The 14,348-nt window shown below is 42.8% G+C and overlaps 1 protein-coding gene and 1 long non-coding RNA gene across 2 annotated transcripts in view; one reads left to right on the top strand and one right to left on the bottom strand.

Annotated features, from left to right (window-relative positions):
• Positions 1–2,274: 2,274 nt before the first annotated feature.
• Positions 2,275–3,000, bottom strand: LOC115351191. The gene is made up of 2 exons (XR_003926734.2): positions 2,802–3,000; positions 2,275–2,561 (listed from the first exon to the last, which is right to left on the bottom strand). It is a non-coding gene; the product is annotated as an uncharacterized LOC115351191 (long non-coding RNA).
• Positions 3,001–3,235: 235 nt separating this feature from the next.
• PINX1 (PIN2 (TERF1) interacting telomerase inhibitor 1) overlaps positions 3,236–14,348 on the top strand; it is a 61,661-nt gene continuing 50,548 nt past the window's right edge. The window contains exons 1-4 of the mRNA XM_030037679.2: positions 3,236–3,332; positions 8,376–8,485; positions 10,791–10,883; positions 11,635–11,713. Of these exons, the coding sequence (XP_029893539.1) occupies positions 3,314–3,332; positions 8,376–8,485; positions 10,791–10,883; positions 11,635–11,713 (301 nt within the window). The 5' untranslated portion in view covers positions 3,236–3,313. The remainder of the gene's footprint in view (positions 3,333–8,375; positions 8,486–10,790; positions 10,884–11,634; positions 11,714–14,348) is intronic.

The raw sequence follows: 14,348 nt of genomic DNA, 5'->3' as shown, positions 1-14,348 counted from the left end.
AATCAAAAATGGAAGCAGAATTTGGCTGGTCTGAAATGGCTCACACAAGTAAGTGACTGTTTGAACACTTAACGCATGGATGACACTACAATTTAGTTGATGTAATAGAGACCTCGGAGTGATAATGGCTATTACTGCCAGGAGGAGTACTTTGTTCAGGAAACACAGGTGGAAGGATGGCGGAGGGGAAGATACATCACCTTATATTTCAGAACCAGACGACAGCAAAGAGTGGCCACTGCTGAGAATCCCTGGGTGGTGATGAAAGGGGAGGAGGATCCTGGTGCGTGTGACCTGTGAGCACTAGAAAGCAGATGGGGTGTCAGATCGAGAACTACCAGAATCACAGAGCTGGTGGTGACATGAGAGTTCATCTGGCCTGTCCTCCCTTATGAAGAGAGCAGGGCTGATGGGATTCAGCTAGAGGTATCCTGAGACTCAGCTGGGTATCTAAACTCCCTCTGGGTTAGCAGAAAGATGGGCACCAGGAATTCAGGCTACAGGCCTGCTTTGTACGTAGTTAAGGGAGGTGAGGTGGACCCTGTCCTAGACTGTCCAAGCAGGTCTCTGCTGTGTATGAATTTTGTTAGGGTAAGAAAAAAATAAAACAGAAAGAAGGCTCTCCTAGGGTTGATTCTGATCTCTAGGGATTTCCTCCTGGAGGAAAACCTTAAGTGGAAGCTTGAAATCTGCCATACCTGGTTATTTCCAGGTACAAATGATGGTTCCTCTTCCTAAGGCAGGAGAGTAGAGGAGCCAAAAAACATTGACAGATTTCAGGTAGACCTCAGTAAGCTCAAAGAATGACGAGGCAGTCTCTTGGGAGCCTGGTTTATGAATTAAAGACAGTCATTCCTTAAACTAACGCTAATAAGCGCATCAGTGCATAACATCCAGCTGCAAGCCAGGACACAAGAAGTAGATGCAAGACCACCTTATGCAGAGCACATACAGACATATAGTATGAGCATAACAGACAGAATGAACAAAGTCAAGGCACTGAGTGAGATAAAACCTGCAGTTGCAAAGCTTTGTATAGCGCAGCAGGCATAAGAGAAAGGCCAAAGGCAAGGCTGATCCACTACACAGCAGAGGAGCAGGGCATGATTCATCCACTTAGTCTTCACCAAAAGGACTAGATGCAATCAAGTGGCTAACACAATTAGGCAAAGGGAAAAGATCTCTCTCCCAGGTAGTGAAGGATTGGGAAGTATTTATTTGTTTTCACACCAGTCAAGCCTGACGAACGTGACCTGAAAGTACGCAGAGAACTGACGTAAAAAGGCTGGTGAGAACATATGCTGTGAGAATTTCTGCTGGATGTGGGCTTAGAAGACCACAAAAGGACCAACCTGATACTCGTCTTTAAAGGAGCAAGTAGGGCAGAGCAGTCAGTTTAATAGGAATTGAATATAAACTATTAAAAAAACCTAACAGGCTATTTGTAAGTTTATAGATTTGCCAAGAACAAGCTCCATCATATCAATCTAACTTTGACCAACAGAATGGGTCTTACAGAGGAAAAGACAGTTATAATTTCTATTTTCTATGTCTATAAAGTCTTTAGAAACTGTCTTTCACAGTGTTCTTATAAGCAAATAGGGAAATGTAATGTAAATCAAAAAGCACAGAAGCAAAGCAGTTTGAAAAGCTGAACTGGGCCAGCTGTAATCCAGTTGTCATCCAAATGGAAGGATGGATGAAGAAAGAGTGGTGGCCAATCTGTTCTGATCCTGGTAGGACTCAATACTCCCATTAACGACCTGACTTAATGTATAGAGCACACTTACAACACTTGCAGGTGACTCCAAGCTGGGAAAGAGACAGCAGAGACCCCAAAGGTCTGCAATTCAGAACAATGCAACAAAATAGAAAGACAGAAGTAAGTGTTGATTCAGTAAGGGCAAAAGACAGGATTAACACACTCCACGAACACAGAATACAAAAGCCTTACGTAGCACTTCTCTGAAAGGGGTACAGAGGTTAGAAAACAAAATATTACACTCAGATGCAAAACATAGCCAGAGAAGAGATAGGGGAAGCAGCCTACAACTCCAGTTAAGCGCTCTGAAGAACTCAGCACTGTCACATGTGTCGTGTTTTGGGTGCTACACTTTAAATAAAACAACTTAAGAGTGGCTAAAAAACCAGAAAAACATGAATGACCAAGGGCTTAAAACCATGATCTGCAAGAAAAGACTACTAAATAGTGGTGGTTTGATTCAGCAAGTAAACATCAAGGAGGCGTTGCATTCAGTAGCCAAATACAAAACGTTTTGTTTCAGAAAGGAAAAAATACTCTTTATTCCACACGTAAGGGGAGTAAGACAAGAAGCACTGAGCTGATATTATAGGAAGGAAGATATGGGTTCATCACAGAATCCTTAAAAATCTTGAAAAGCAGAATAACGATGTAATTTGCCTGAGGAGGCTTCAAGTTGCTGCTGTTAAGATATATGTTTACATAGTTCATTGCTGCTGCTTGTTAAGAGTCTTGTCTGGTAGTTTCCCCTCAGGCTCAGGCTTCAACATCTTCGACCATTAATATACCAAGAGCTCTCCTGGAATCCAATCACGAGAAGTTCAGCTTTATTACAAGAGGACAGGCAGAGGACAGTGCACAAGACACGTGAGGTCCCCCCACCACTCTTCCCGCCCGCGACGGGTACAGATTTGGGTAAATTCAGGGACATTCACCCCCCCCCTCAAGGATTCAGACTGCCCGTGCCCCGTTATTTTTCACCACACACCCCGAGGCCACAGCGAACACTGGCTCATCCCACCCCCCATCCCCCACGAACCCCCCTCACAACGGGCTCCGCCTGCGGACACCGCGAAACGCCGTCCCAAGCTGCACTTGCGGGGACGACTAAACACCCGAAGGGACCCCCACCACCCGCTCGCAGAGGCTTTAAGCGGCTTTCATGGCGGCGGGGCAGGCCCGAAGCGCCCGGCAGAAGCCGCCGCGCACCCCCTGCCCTCCCTGTGGAGGCAGAGGACGCTGCCGCCCCCCGCGGCGCGCACGCGCGCGCTCTTCGGCTGCCCCCAAAGGTGCCTGTCCGATATCCTCTAGAAAGGCGCGAGAATCGCCGATATAACAGCACGTCCTTTGGTATCTTTAAGTAGAATTTTAGCGGGTTTACGCCCTCTGTTTCAGGTAGGGTGGGGCCCGCGCTAGCCAGCTTCAAGACTTTTTTTTAATCAGGCATTTCTTTCGCCGCCTCTACCGACGCCCGCGTTCACAAAAGTCCCCCTCGGGGTGGCGGGGGGGCGTTCCCGCGCCACGCGCCGCGGAGGGAGGAAGGCCCCCAAGATGGCGATGCTGGCGGAGCGTGAGTGCCGTTCCCCGCGGGGAGCGAACGGCGCCGGCGGGGCTCGGGGCGATGCCGGGGTCGGGGTCGGGAAGAGCCGTTCTCCTGGGCGGGGGGAGGCTGCCTGGGAGCTACCCCAGCCCCTCCTCACCGCCCTCGCTTGATGGGGCGGGGGCCGGCATTTCCTTCCCGGGCCTGGGCGCCATCTCTGCGGCGGGGTGCGTTAGGTACCCTGAAACCTTGGGGCCGGGGCCGTGCTGGGGGTTGGCGGCTGCTGTGTGTCAGCCAGGCAGGACTCGGGGGATCCGCGTGTGTGTAGGCATCGGTCTTTCGATCGCACGCAGGGTTAGCGTTTGAGTTTAGCTCGCCCTTCTTGTCTGTGTAGGGAGTTGCGGAGAGCAGGTGAATTCTGGGGTGCGAAAAGTGAGAGTGGGGTGCCAGGGGTTTCAGGCAGGTGCTTCAGAAAAGGCAGGTAAATCCGCTGAAGTCGTGGGGAGAGCTCAGGATAAGGCTGTGAGGTTGTGTTATGCCCTTTGTGTAAGAGTGTCGCCGAGTGAATAATTTCTGAAGGTTTTATGATATGCAGTCTGATAATTTTGTTTAACCCTTTCCTAATGTTGGAGTCCAATAGAGCTTCGCTCTTACCTCTGAGGCGATTGAGGACTTGGGCTCGCCATATCTAAAAGAATTTATTAAAACATTGGATAAATACCCTGACTGATAACTCTTTCTTGGGTAAAGCTCCTCAGTTCAGGAAACAGAACTGTCTCAGGGCTGGCCAAAGTGAGAACTAAAAACTTTTGCTGCCTTCTCTTCCAAGTTAAAGATTCATTCCTGTAAAGGAGCCTTTTCTAGTAATTGTAAAACTGTATATGAATAGAAAGACTAAACTTCTCAACCATAGATTTTTATGTAATAGGACTAATACACTTCTGTCTCAGTATTTTTAATGTCCTTGGGTGGTTTTGGTAAGCTTAGTGGTGTCAGGACACCCTTAACATGACAGCATAGGGTCTGATGAATTTGTTTGCTTGACTACAGGAAAGACGGGCTTAAGTATAATGACTAATTAGAAAATATGGTTTCCAGTGGAGAATACAGGTGTGAACTGAGGAAAACAAAATTGAATTTACATATGTAATTTTCTAATTATTTTAGATGTAAACTTTGTTGGTACCATTTTTTTTCAGAATTTTTTAATTATTTCAGTTGGACACTGTACATAACAATAATCACAGAATCACAAAATGGTTTGGGTTGGAAGAGACCTTTCGAGGTCCATCTAGTCCAAGACGCCCTGCAATGAGCAGGGACATCTTCAACTAGATCAGGTTACTCAGAGCCCCGTCCAACCTGAGCTTGAATGTTTTCGGTGATGGGGCGTATACCACCTCTCTGGGTGACCTGTTCCAGTGTGTTAACATAGCTTTTGTATGCAGTGAATTCTAAAATCAAATGCCTTAAAAGCCAAATCTAGCTGCTGAGAGCCACCTTTGGACAGTTGTATGCCTTTGTTCATCACCTTCAGCTGCAGTTGTAATTGTGAAGCCATGTTACACACATGCATTTTTGTTTGCAGTTCCAGATCAAGTTCTGATGCTCTTATTAATATTCATCCTAAAAAAAAAAAGTTGAGGGTGGAGGTGTTAATTGGTTTTACTACAGCTGTGAAAGCACATGCATTTCAGGCACTTAAAGTAACTTCTCAGTGGTACCCAGTGACAGGACAAGGAGCAGTGAGTGCAAATTGAAACACAAGAAATTCCGTCTTTTTTGTACTGTGAGGATGGCCAAACACTGGAACGAATTGCTCAGGGAGGCTGTGGAGTATCTGTCTGTGGAGATATTCAGAACCAGACTGGACATGGTCCTGGACAACCTGCTTATGCAGGGGGTTGAAGTCGATGATCTTGAGAGGTCCTTCCAACTTTTGTGATGCTGTGAACTAAACTGAGAAAAGACAAACTCGATCATTCTATGCTTATGTAGTTTGAATTTTAAAAATGTATCAATTGCGGATATGGCCAGAGAGCTTTTTTTTTCCACTTATTTTTAACTCTTCTTAACTGTTAATAAGCTTTCTATCTTACTGGCACTTATCGAGAAAAAAATGTATGTGTTAATGATGGGTTTCATAGCTTTGATTAAAAATAAAGTCCTTTTTGTGGGCAGTATATTTTTTTCTGTTTGTTGGAGAAATTTAGCCTGTTTATTATTTTCTGTGTTATCACCATAAATGGGCACACAGCAGGGCTTTGGATGGGAACTGATAGGGAACTTTCAGCAATGATGGTTAAACACATGCTCCAGGCGCAGAATTAGTCTTGGTAAAAGGGTTTAGTAATTGATCTTTTTCAAATCGTAGGGTATCTGAGTGAAGTATCTAAAGAAATGAGGCTTTTCTCCACTGGATGGTGCTGCTTGCCCAGACTTGCATTACTATTGCTAGGCTCATTTTTTGAGCAGCCGAGAAGACTGGTGTTAACTTCTGAGCTGAATTTTTTAGCTGGAAAATAGTATATTGTTTCCTTTCTTGCTCTTAAGACATCAGCGAACAAACATTTCTGATAAATTGTTGACTAAACAGTCTTTTTTTTGTTTGTTTGGAGAGGGGAGATTATGGTTGCTGTATGTGGCATGAAGTTGTTCCTGGCTTTCTTAAATACTTCTCTAAAGATGTAAGCAAGTTTATTTTTCTGCGTGTGGCTTACCATTTTTGAAAATAAGTGTGTGTAAACATGGCAGAAATGTGAGGATTAATTCCATTGTGGTAGTTAAGAGGTTTGAAATACTTGGATTGCAAGTGCTGGGAAAGGGAAGGTCTCTCAAAATTTCAAGCTTGAGAAATCTCTGTATTAGGTGCCCTTGTGTTTTGTTACCAGTGTCCTCCTGAGAGTAAAACATCTCAGGGCTTCTCTACAGAGAGAGAGATTCAGGAAGATTAATAGAAATTAACTTTTAAAGTGGATTAGTTGAACTACATCAAACAACTTAATTTGGAAGTTAATTTAAATTCACACATTCAGTTGACACAGATTACCTCTGCTGTGTAGACAAATCCTTAGATACATACGGTGGCTTTAGAACAGTAAGAATTGCACTGAATTTAATTTCTTGGGATTTGCAAAGTCACCACCTGGGGAACTAGTTACAAAGAGCATAACAGAATATAAGCATACTTAAAATGTTGTTACAGTTAGATGCCTTTTTTTAAAAAGGCATTGAACAGTTAGGTTTTGGTGACTGAGTGAGGGAAAGTTGATGTTAATCGAGAGATTTTAAACAAAGGGACAAATTAAGAAATACGATTGAAAAGGAGGGCTGCTGCTCGGCTGTGCAGCATAACCTCTATTAAATTGTTTCTTTTTATTGTCTTTCTTTTTATGTTGTTTGTTTCCCTGTCAGCTACGGAGGAAAGCCAACAGCCAAGGTGTTCCCTGTTTTTATAGGACTTAACCTTTGCTGCCAGCTTGATAGCTTTTTAACTCATTCCCCCCACAAACCACTGGAAACCTGGGTTCTTAGAGATCATTTGCATCTTGGGTGAGGGAAGATGACAAAGCTTGTTAATTGTCCCAGGTTCCTAGCTCGATGTTTCAAACACTGCAATAAATGAGTGAAGTGAGCCACATTGCGAAGGGAGCCAGAGTTTTTGTTCACAGTGGGGCAGCAGGGAACCCTAATTTGCTTGGGCGTTTAAAATCACAGTCCGCAGTGGCACTTTACCACCTTTTATTAGCAGCACAGGCAGGGCTTGTAGTAGCTGCTTCTCTGAAGGTTGACTGTTGGAAATAAGTTGTTGTTTTTCTGTAGAGAAGTGAACCGAGTCTCGATTCCTCTCACAGTGCTCAGTCATTTAACCTACTGTAAAATCTTTTTTATGGACTGTTTGGGGTTTTATGAAATTCTTTATCAGACTATTACTTTTTATTGGGCTGCCACGCAGCACCTATTTTGAGCTTCAAAGCTTCGGAATTATGTTAAAAAAAGCCACCATCACGCATTGTGACAGTATTAGTTCTTAAGAACGAAACAAAGCTGGGGAAAAAATGAATCGAACATCCCTGTAATATTCTGTCCCTCTGGCCCAAATCTTAAGTGTTGCATTTTAGGGAAAGATGACTTCCTGATTATGTTGAAAGCCCCTCAGTGGACTTGGCTTCTCACTGACTTTGTACGGCCTTGGGTTAATCGGTCGGTTTTGATCCACCATTTCCCATTGTGTTTAATGAAGTTTGTAATCTTCCTGTCTCCCATTCTTTGTTTGTCTTGTTTATTTAGGTTGTCTTCCTGCATATGTTTAGGTGCACACTTAAAGTGACTGGTTAACTGTGCTAGCTTTTCTTCCTTGATTTCAGTGAAGCTATTCCTGATGATAGAGTCAAGCGCACGCATGTGAGCCTGGGGGACTGTAGTTTCTTTAGGAGTCTGTATAGGACAAAGGAGCCTTGATTCACGTTTGGATCTCTTAACACCTGCAATAATTTCCGGTGACTTTTCCATTTCTGAATAAACCATTTTGTGGTAAATCCAAAAGCTGAAATCCCACTGGTTTGTGTTCTGTAATTCAGTTTCTCTGGTCACTTATGTTTGATTTTTGACTTGGCTTTTGTTATGAAGGCAAGTATTAAAACTTATATGCTCTGGTTAAAAGGAAGACTGGCTAGTGGATATTGTCCAGAACTGGGAAAGCCAGCACTGTAGTCTCATCCCCTATAGAGTTCATGTTGAAGCCAGATGTAAGACAAAGTTGGAATAAAAATGGAATTTAGGCCTCTACACCTAAATGGTAATCCTTAAAGCCTTCCCTGAATTGCAGCCCATCCTTAGGGATGACAACTTCCATTGCAATTTTACTTTGACATTCTTCACATTAATAATTAACATATTCGCTGTCCTTTTTTTGCAATATAAGGTTTAGTAAAATTAAACCGCCAAGACATGTTTGGTCTGGCATAAGTTCTGGGTTTTTTGCAATGAAGAGCTTTTCTTGAATTGATTAAATACTAAGAACACTGCAGAAATGTCAGTAGAGCCTGTTTGAATTTTTCCTTCCTGCTCTAGCCCGTAGAAGGCAGAAGTGGTCTGTGGATCCACGAAATAGCGCTTGGAGTAAAGATGAATCTAAATTTGGCCAGAAGATGCTGGAAAAGATGGGCTGGTCCAAAGGAAAGGTATGATGTAAAGGAGAGTTGTCTAGCTGAAGGGTGGAAGACTGCCAGGGGACTCTCGATCTCAGTGTTTAAAACAGCCATGTTCTTTCTATTTGATGTATTCTCTTAATTGCACAAAGAATTTGAATAATGTTAGATTTCTGCAGTTTGTTACAAAGGTATTTGCTTGCTTGTGCCTGTCCTGCTTTCCAGTTTTTCTCTCCTCTCTTTGACAAGGTGACGTCGCCAAGTAAGAGCAGGAGTTGGTACATTAAATCAGGTGATGGTTAAAGGCTTTAAGCTGCCTTTACACCCTCTGTTCTCTCCCTGGCTTTTGGTACTGTTCAAAGCAACTCCAGGACCTGTTATTAAAGTTTACTTCTGATCTGTTCCTTGAATGGCCAAAATGCAGCGTTATGTGAGCTGTATTCCTTCCCAGCTCCAGCCTGTACCTGTGGGGTGAGGTGACTGGTTTCTGGCACTAAAAATAATCTCTAGGTCAGTGCAGGCAGCTGCAGACTTCTCAGCTGCCCCTTAAAAGCAGTTTAACTTCCACAAAGGTGCCTCAGCAAAGCTGAGATTTGGGCCTGTATGTCAGCATGTTTAATGAAATGAATGCACACAAGACTCCCACAATATTTAATTCTTCTCCTAGATTTCATCTCCCAGCCTTTTTTTAAAAGCAATAAAATGAGGATCATTCTCAATTCTGTGAATGTGTTAAAACTTAGAAAAATAAGCCTACTCTTGGATTTCTTAGTGTCGCCTACTGTTGCCTCAGTTGTCCTACAGTTAGCACATATAAATCTGGCTTCTAACTGCCTCTCATTTCACGAACAAGCAGTGGTACCTGATTCAAACTCAAGTCTGGAAGTCAAGGAGCTGGCATTGATTTCACTAGGCTTTAGACCAGACTGTTAAGAGCATGGAGCATGAGTATGGTCCTTTTATGTAAATTGTATGCATAGGTGTCTTATGTGTGTAAGATTAAAATAGATATGTAAACCAGAGTATAAAAAAATGCTGTTAAATGTTCTGATTGTATTTTTAGGCAGGCAGCTTCTCTGACCATAGATAACACCTTTGCCGTTATGAACACTGTGTCAGGGTGTGAAAGGAAGGCCTCATGTTGTTTTCTGTCTGTCACCCTCCCCACCTCCCCATCTTCTTCACAACAATAAGTTTCCTACTTGAGCTACCAGATCTTCCTTTACAACAGTTATAGCTGTACGAGAAAGATTTATCTCTCCATTCCACTACAAACTCAGACAAGTGGAACCTTAGCTTGATCAAATTAATGGGCAAAAGCCCATCTGTGCAGTGAAATTAAGCTGCTTACACTAGTCCTGTTATTAGTTGTATTGGAATTGGGTCACGGCAGGATGTGTAACCAAGTGTCCTGCTTGCTTCCATACTTTTTGGTTAGCAGAAGTTTCAAGGTAAATTTTCCACCCCACTGACCAAATAAACTCTACTGGATTCGTAGTAGGAACAGCCTTTTTCAAATATGCCTCATTGCTTCAGATATTAGATATGCCCAGGATCTATCCACAGGGTTTTCTCCACTGCTCCACATACATGTTTATTATAGCCATACACTTAGCTGATGATTTGTTACTGGTGACAGATTAGGGAAAAAGCAGGTAGATACCAGGAGTAAAGTTTTAAACCAAATGCTTTGTCTTTTTTTTCCCCTGACCATACAATTAAGAAAGATAATACTGGGCCTAAAGATTGCTTCCCAGATTTGAGTGATTATGTTTTTAAGGATAGCCAAACCTGACACTTGTTTGCTCCAGTATCTTCATCAGCTAATTAGCGTGAATGAGATGGAATAAGTTCTTAAATGTCCTGCTAGCTCTAGTCTGACTCTTCCCCTCCTTCTTCTCCCCATATAACTTAGTTCTGTATTGTACGTTCTATGTGGCATCTGTCTTACAGCCATTACGCAGCTGCCTTCCCAATGACGGAGGTATTTTTGGTGAGAGGCATGTTCTTTTTATGTAGTGTCTTGTTTTAAAATTGTAAACACTTTGGACTTGCCTAGGAATGTCAGGTGCCTTCCTGATTAATCACCCAACTACTTAATGTTGTTGCTATTTTAGTGTTTATAATACTTTGCTGGAGGCTTAAGTAGTAAATTAAAAAAACATAGTATCTCATGTGTGCTAATGCCTGTGAATGAATTCAGTTACAGACAAGCAAATAAATAGTAAGTTGTGATTTCTTGCTGTATTTCGTTGCAAACTGTCTTACAGTACAAAAGGCCTAATTGCTTAGTCACTGCTGTAAAATCCTTACATTTTTACCCTTGAATCCTCCTTAGGGTCTTGGGGCTCAGGAACAAGGAAATACAGAACATATCAAGGTTCAGGTGAAAAACAACATGCTGGGGTTAGGAGCAACCATCAATTACGAGGTGAGCACTAGGCCCAGGTAAGGAAATGGCTCCCATTTCAGCTAAAGCACAATCTTTGTAATGGGAAGTTAGTGAAATCTGTTGTCACATCTGGTGGCAGCATGTACCTATGAGAATGTCTCTGCAGAAACTCTTGACCTGGAGTTTAGTTCTGCTTTGTTGGGTGGTTTAGGAATAAGTACCTGCTTGGAAGGATTACAGTGAATTCTAGGAGCAGGCTGTTCAGAGAGAGATTTTTTTTTTTTTTTTTTTTTTTTTGCTTCCAAGCAAATCAGTGAAATACTTCCTTTCTCCCTGTGTCTTCTGCCCTCTTTAGCTTCATGCCTTTTGTCCCTCTTCCTGATACTCCTGACTGGAGTTCAGGTACATAGGCAGAGCAGAACATGGTCCTACAGGTGCTTGTCTCGTAATCAACATCTTAAGTAACTTTCTTGCTGGGAAAAATCACACTAGTATTTCCTGCCTACTTCTGAAAACATCTTGCACAGGTGGGGGACACACAGAGCCAGCAGCAGTATCGTTTAAGGACATACAGATGCAACCCTTATCATTTCTGCACTTTGGAGTGACTGTAGTGAGATGTTGCTAGCGTTGCCACCTGTGGAGCTTCTGAGGGTCCCTCCCACCAGCAAGGATTGAGTATATACAATTAAGTTGCTTCTTAGAGTGCAGAGTCTTAATATCTGCTTTAGCAAAACTTCTGTTAGTTCTGAAGACTTTTGTCTTGTATTAATGTGGGTGATATTTACAGGACAACTGGATTGCTCATCAGGATGACTTCAACCAGCTTCTGGCTGAACTGAATGATTGCCATGGACAGGGTGAAACAGGTAGGTTCATGCTTTCCTCAATCAGATGCTGGAAGCTTAGCAGAGTTTCCATTCTTTGTCTTAAAAGGCTAGCTGAGGCCCAATCCTTTGGGCTGCTAATAATCTCCTTGCTAAGGTTGACAACTCCCCTTCTCCCCCAAAATCAGTGGGAGCCAAAGGACATGTTGCCATCCATGACCATGCTCAAGTTTGTCTGCCTCGATATGTAGATCTCAGTGGATCAGTTTTGCTCTCAGTCAGGCCTCGATTAGAGGCTTTTTGTTGGGGAAAGCAAACAAAATTTTGAACTTGCTTATTTTATCCAGGACCACAACATGGGGGACCTTTTGCTGGGATGTACTACAGCAGGACTTGTTTCTTTATAAAGCAGCCAGAGCCATTATGAAGGCTCACAACACAGTCACTCACCATTCCAATGCGTTTGTCTTTCTTTTACTAATGAACTGTCACACCTGGTGTCCATGCTCTGGTGGTTTCTTAAATACCTACTTTTCCTGTCCTCAGAGAGCTGCTTCTTAGCTTTTGACTCAGAGTTATGCATCTGTTTTGAGTGTGGTATAATGTGATTTTTGCAGCCCTGATGTAGAGCACACAAGTGGGGAAACTACACAACTTTTCTAAAAGGGCTATTTATAAATTCTTTTAATTTTGGAAAGCTTTTTACAGTTTGACCTTGGTTTGTAAAAATGAAGTTATGCAAAACTAGTGGTTGTAAGCTTACAGAAAGAATTGTATGCATCAAATGGTTTATCGTCTCTCCTTTAGTTAGACTCAAGCTTAGACTCTGATCATATATCTAAACAACTCTCTGTGGAGTGTTGTTAAACCAAGGGCTTCCATTTGGACACAGCAGCTTGTCCACGTGCTGCTAGTGGCAGAATTGCCAGCTGAGTGAATTTAGCAACTCTTCATTTGTTCATTCTTAACATTTGACCACAGAAGGTTTTCTAGGGAGGAAAGGTAGAAAGAAGAGGAGGAAAATCAGTTAGCAAGAAGGATCAAACTTGGTTCTAATCCTAGAGAACTAGGATTACAATTCTGAACCTGATGCTTTAAAAGCACTTTCTTTAAATTGCTGTGTAAGTTGTCCTTGTGCGTTGGAGCCATCATCACGGTCTGAGGCCACACAGTGCTAGGTGCTGTAGTTGAAGTCCTCAAGAGGTAGAATAGCGTATCATAGGGAAATTCCAAAAGTTCCTTTCTGCCTTTATAACTAAATCCTACCCAAGTTCCAACTTGAGCCATGGGAAGATCAGTTAGGTGTAACTGGTGGGAAACCTGCAAACTGATGAGCAGAGAGCTGAAATGACTTGCCCAAGGACACAATGAGTCAGCACAGAGGCAGGTTCATTGAGCAAGGCTGTCTTGTTCCTAAATCTGTGCAGTATTCCCTGGGTCGTCCGTACGGATGCAAAGTGGCTCCTGAAAACCGTATTTCTCCCTGTTTTACTCAGTTATTTTTCCTTCGTCTTTTTAGCAGCTGGGACAAGAGTTTTCAATCACTGAGGACAAATTTGGGTGCATGTTGAAAATTCCCAGTCAGAATCACATTTGGTGATTTGCAGACTGCAAGCATTGCTCTGAAACTTGTTTTTTTGGCAATTGTTTAAGCTGGCAAAACTCATCCAGATAACTCTGCCTGCAGCTGTGCTGCAGGATCAAATGTTACATTATTGGCCATTGTCCAGTTTCAAATTGCATTAAAAGTCAGCTGAAAAACTTCATTGTTCTTAAATAACTGGTGTAGTTGCCAGAGTTGGATTGCAATTAGAGATCGGGAAGGAAGGGCCCCGTGGTGGTTAGTATGCCAGCATTCAAATACCCTTGATGTACATAGTTTTAGCTTTCTTTTCTTTTTTTTTTTCTAGCTGACCACCTAGTGAGGAGTTTTGATTCCTGACTCTTTTGCTGGGATACTAAGTGATGATGACTGTGTCCCTTTCCTGTTTGTAAAATGGGGCAACAACATACTGGCCATGTCTGTAACGTGCTTTGGAATATTCATCTGTATCAGATTTGCTACAGAAATGACACATAGCTTTATTGCTATGACTAAATTGCTTTAAAAAACACATTAATATTCCTGCATTGCTTGCTCAGTTTGTCAGAGGATTTACCAGTCACTAGAAGGCACAGGGATGTACCTACCTGTCCATTGCAAGTGCCAGCACGTTTCAGTAGTGAAATTCCTCCTTGAAGGCACAAGGCGGTGCTGCTGCCCCTTTTGCTGTAAGAATAAAGTCGAGGAGGAAGCCCTGTGGAAATCCTTTGCTGTGTAATGTTCCCTTCGGTACAAGTGGATCTGAGAGCAGACGCAAAGTGCTTCATCTCTGGTCATGATATTTTAGTTGTGATGTTTACTTTCCCCATAGACCGTTTTTATTGAGGATTTTCAAGCTGACTGCAAACTCTTGTCTAAAACTGGGTTTGCTAGTCCTTACTCTTCTCATTAGGGCTTGGTGTGTAAATGGAAGAGTAGATCTCAGACTGCATTCTGGTAGTCAGCTCTCCCACTGCAAGCTGTGGATTTCATTTTTAGGTCAATGACTCTATCATCAGGTGTCACTACCTATCAAACAGTGAAGTGCTGTAATTCCAATGTCAGAAAAGCTTGGTCTGCAGAGCTTTCAGGGGT

This window comes from Aquila chrysaetos, chromosome 15 (assembly GCF_900496995.4).
Source record: "Aquila chrysaetos chrysaetos chromosome 15, bAquChr1.4, whole genome shotgun sequence".
NCBI lineage: Eukaryota > Metazoa > Chordata > Aves > Accipitriformes > Accipitridae > Aquila > Aquila chrysaetos.
This window is presented reverse-complemented; position numbering and strand designations above follow the sequence as displayed.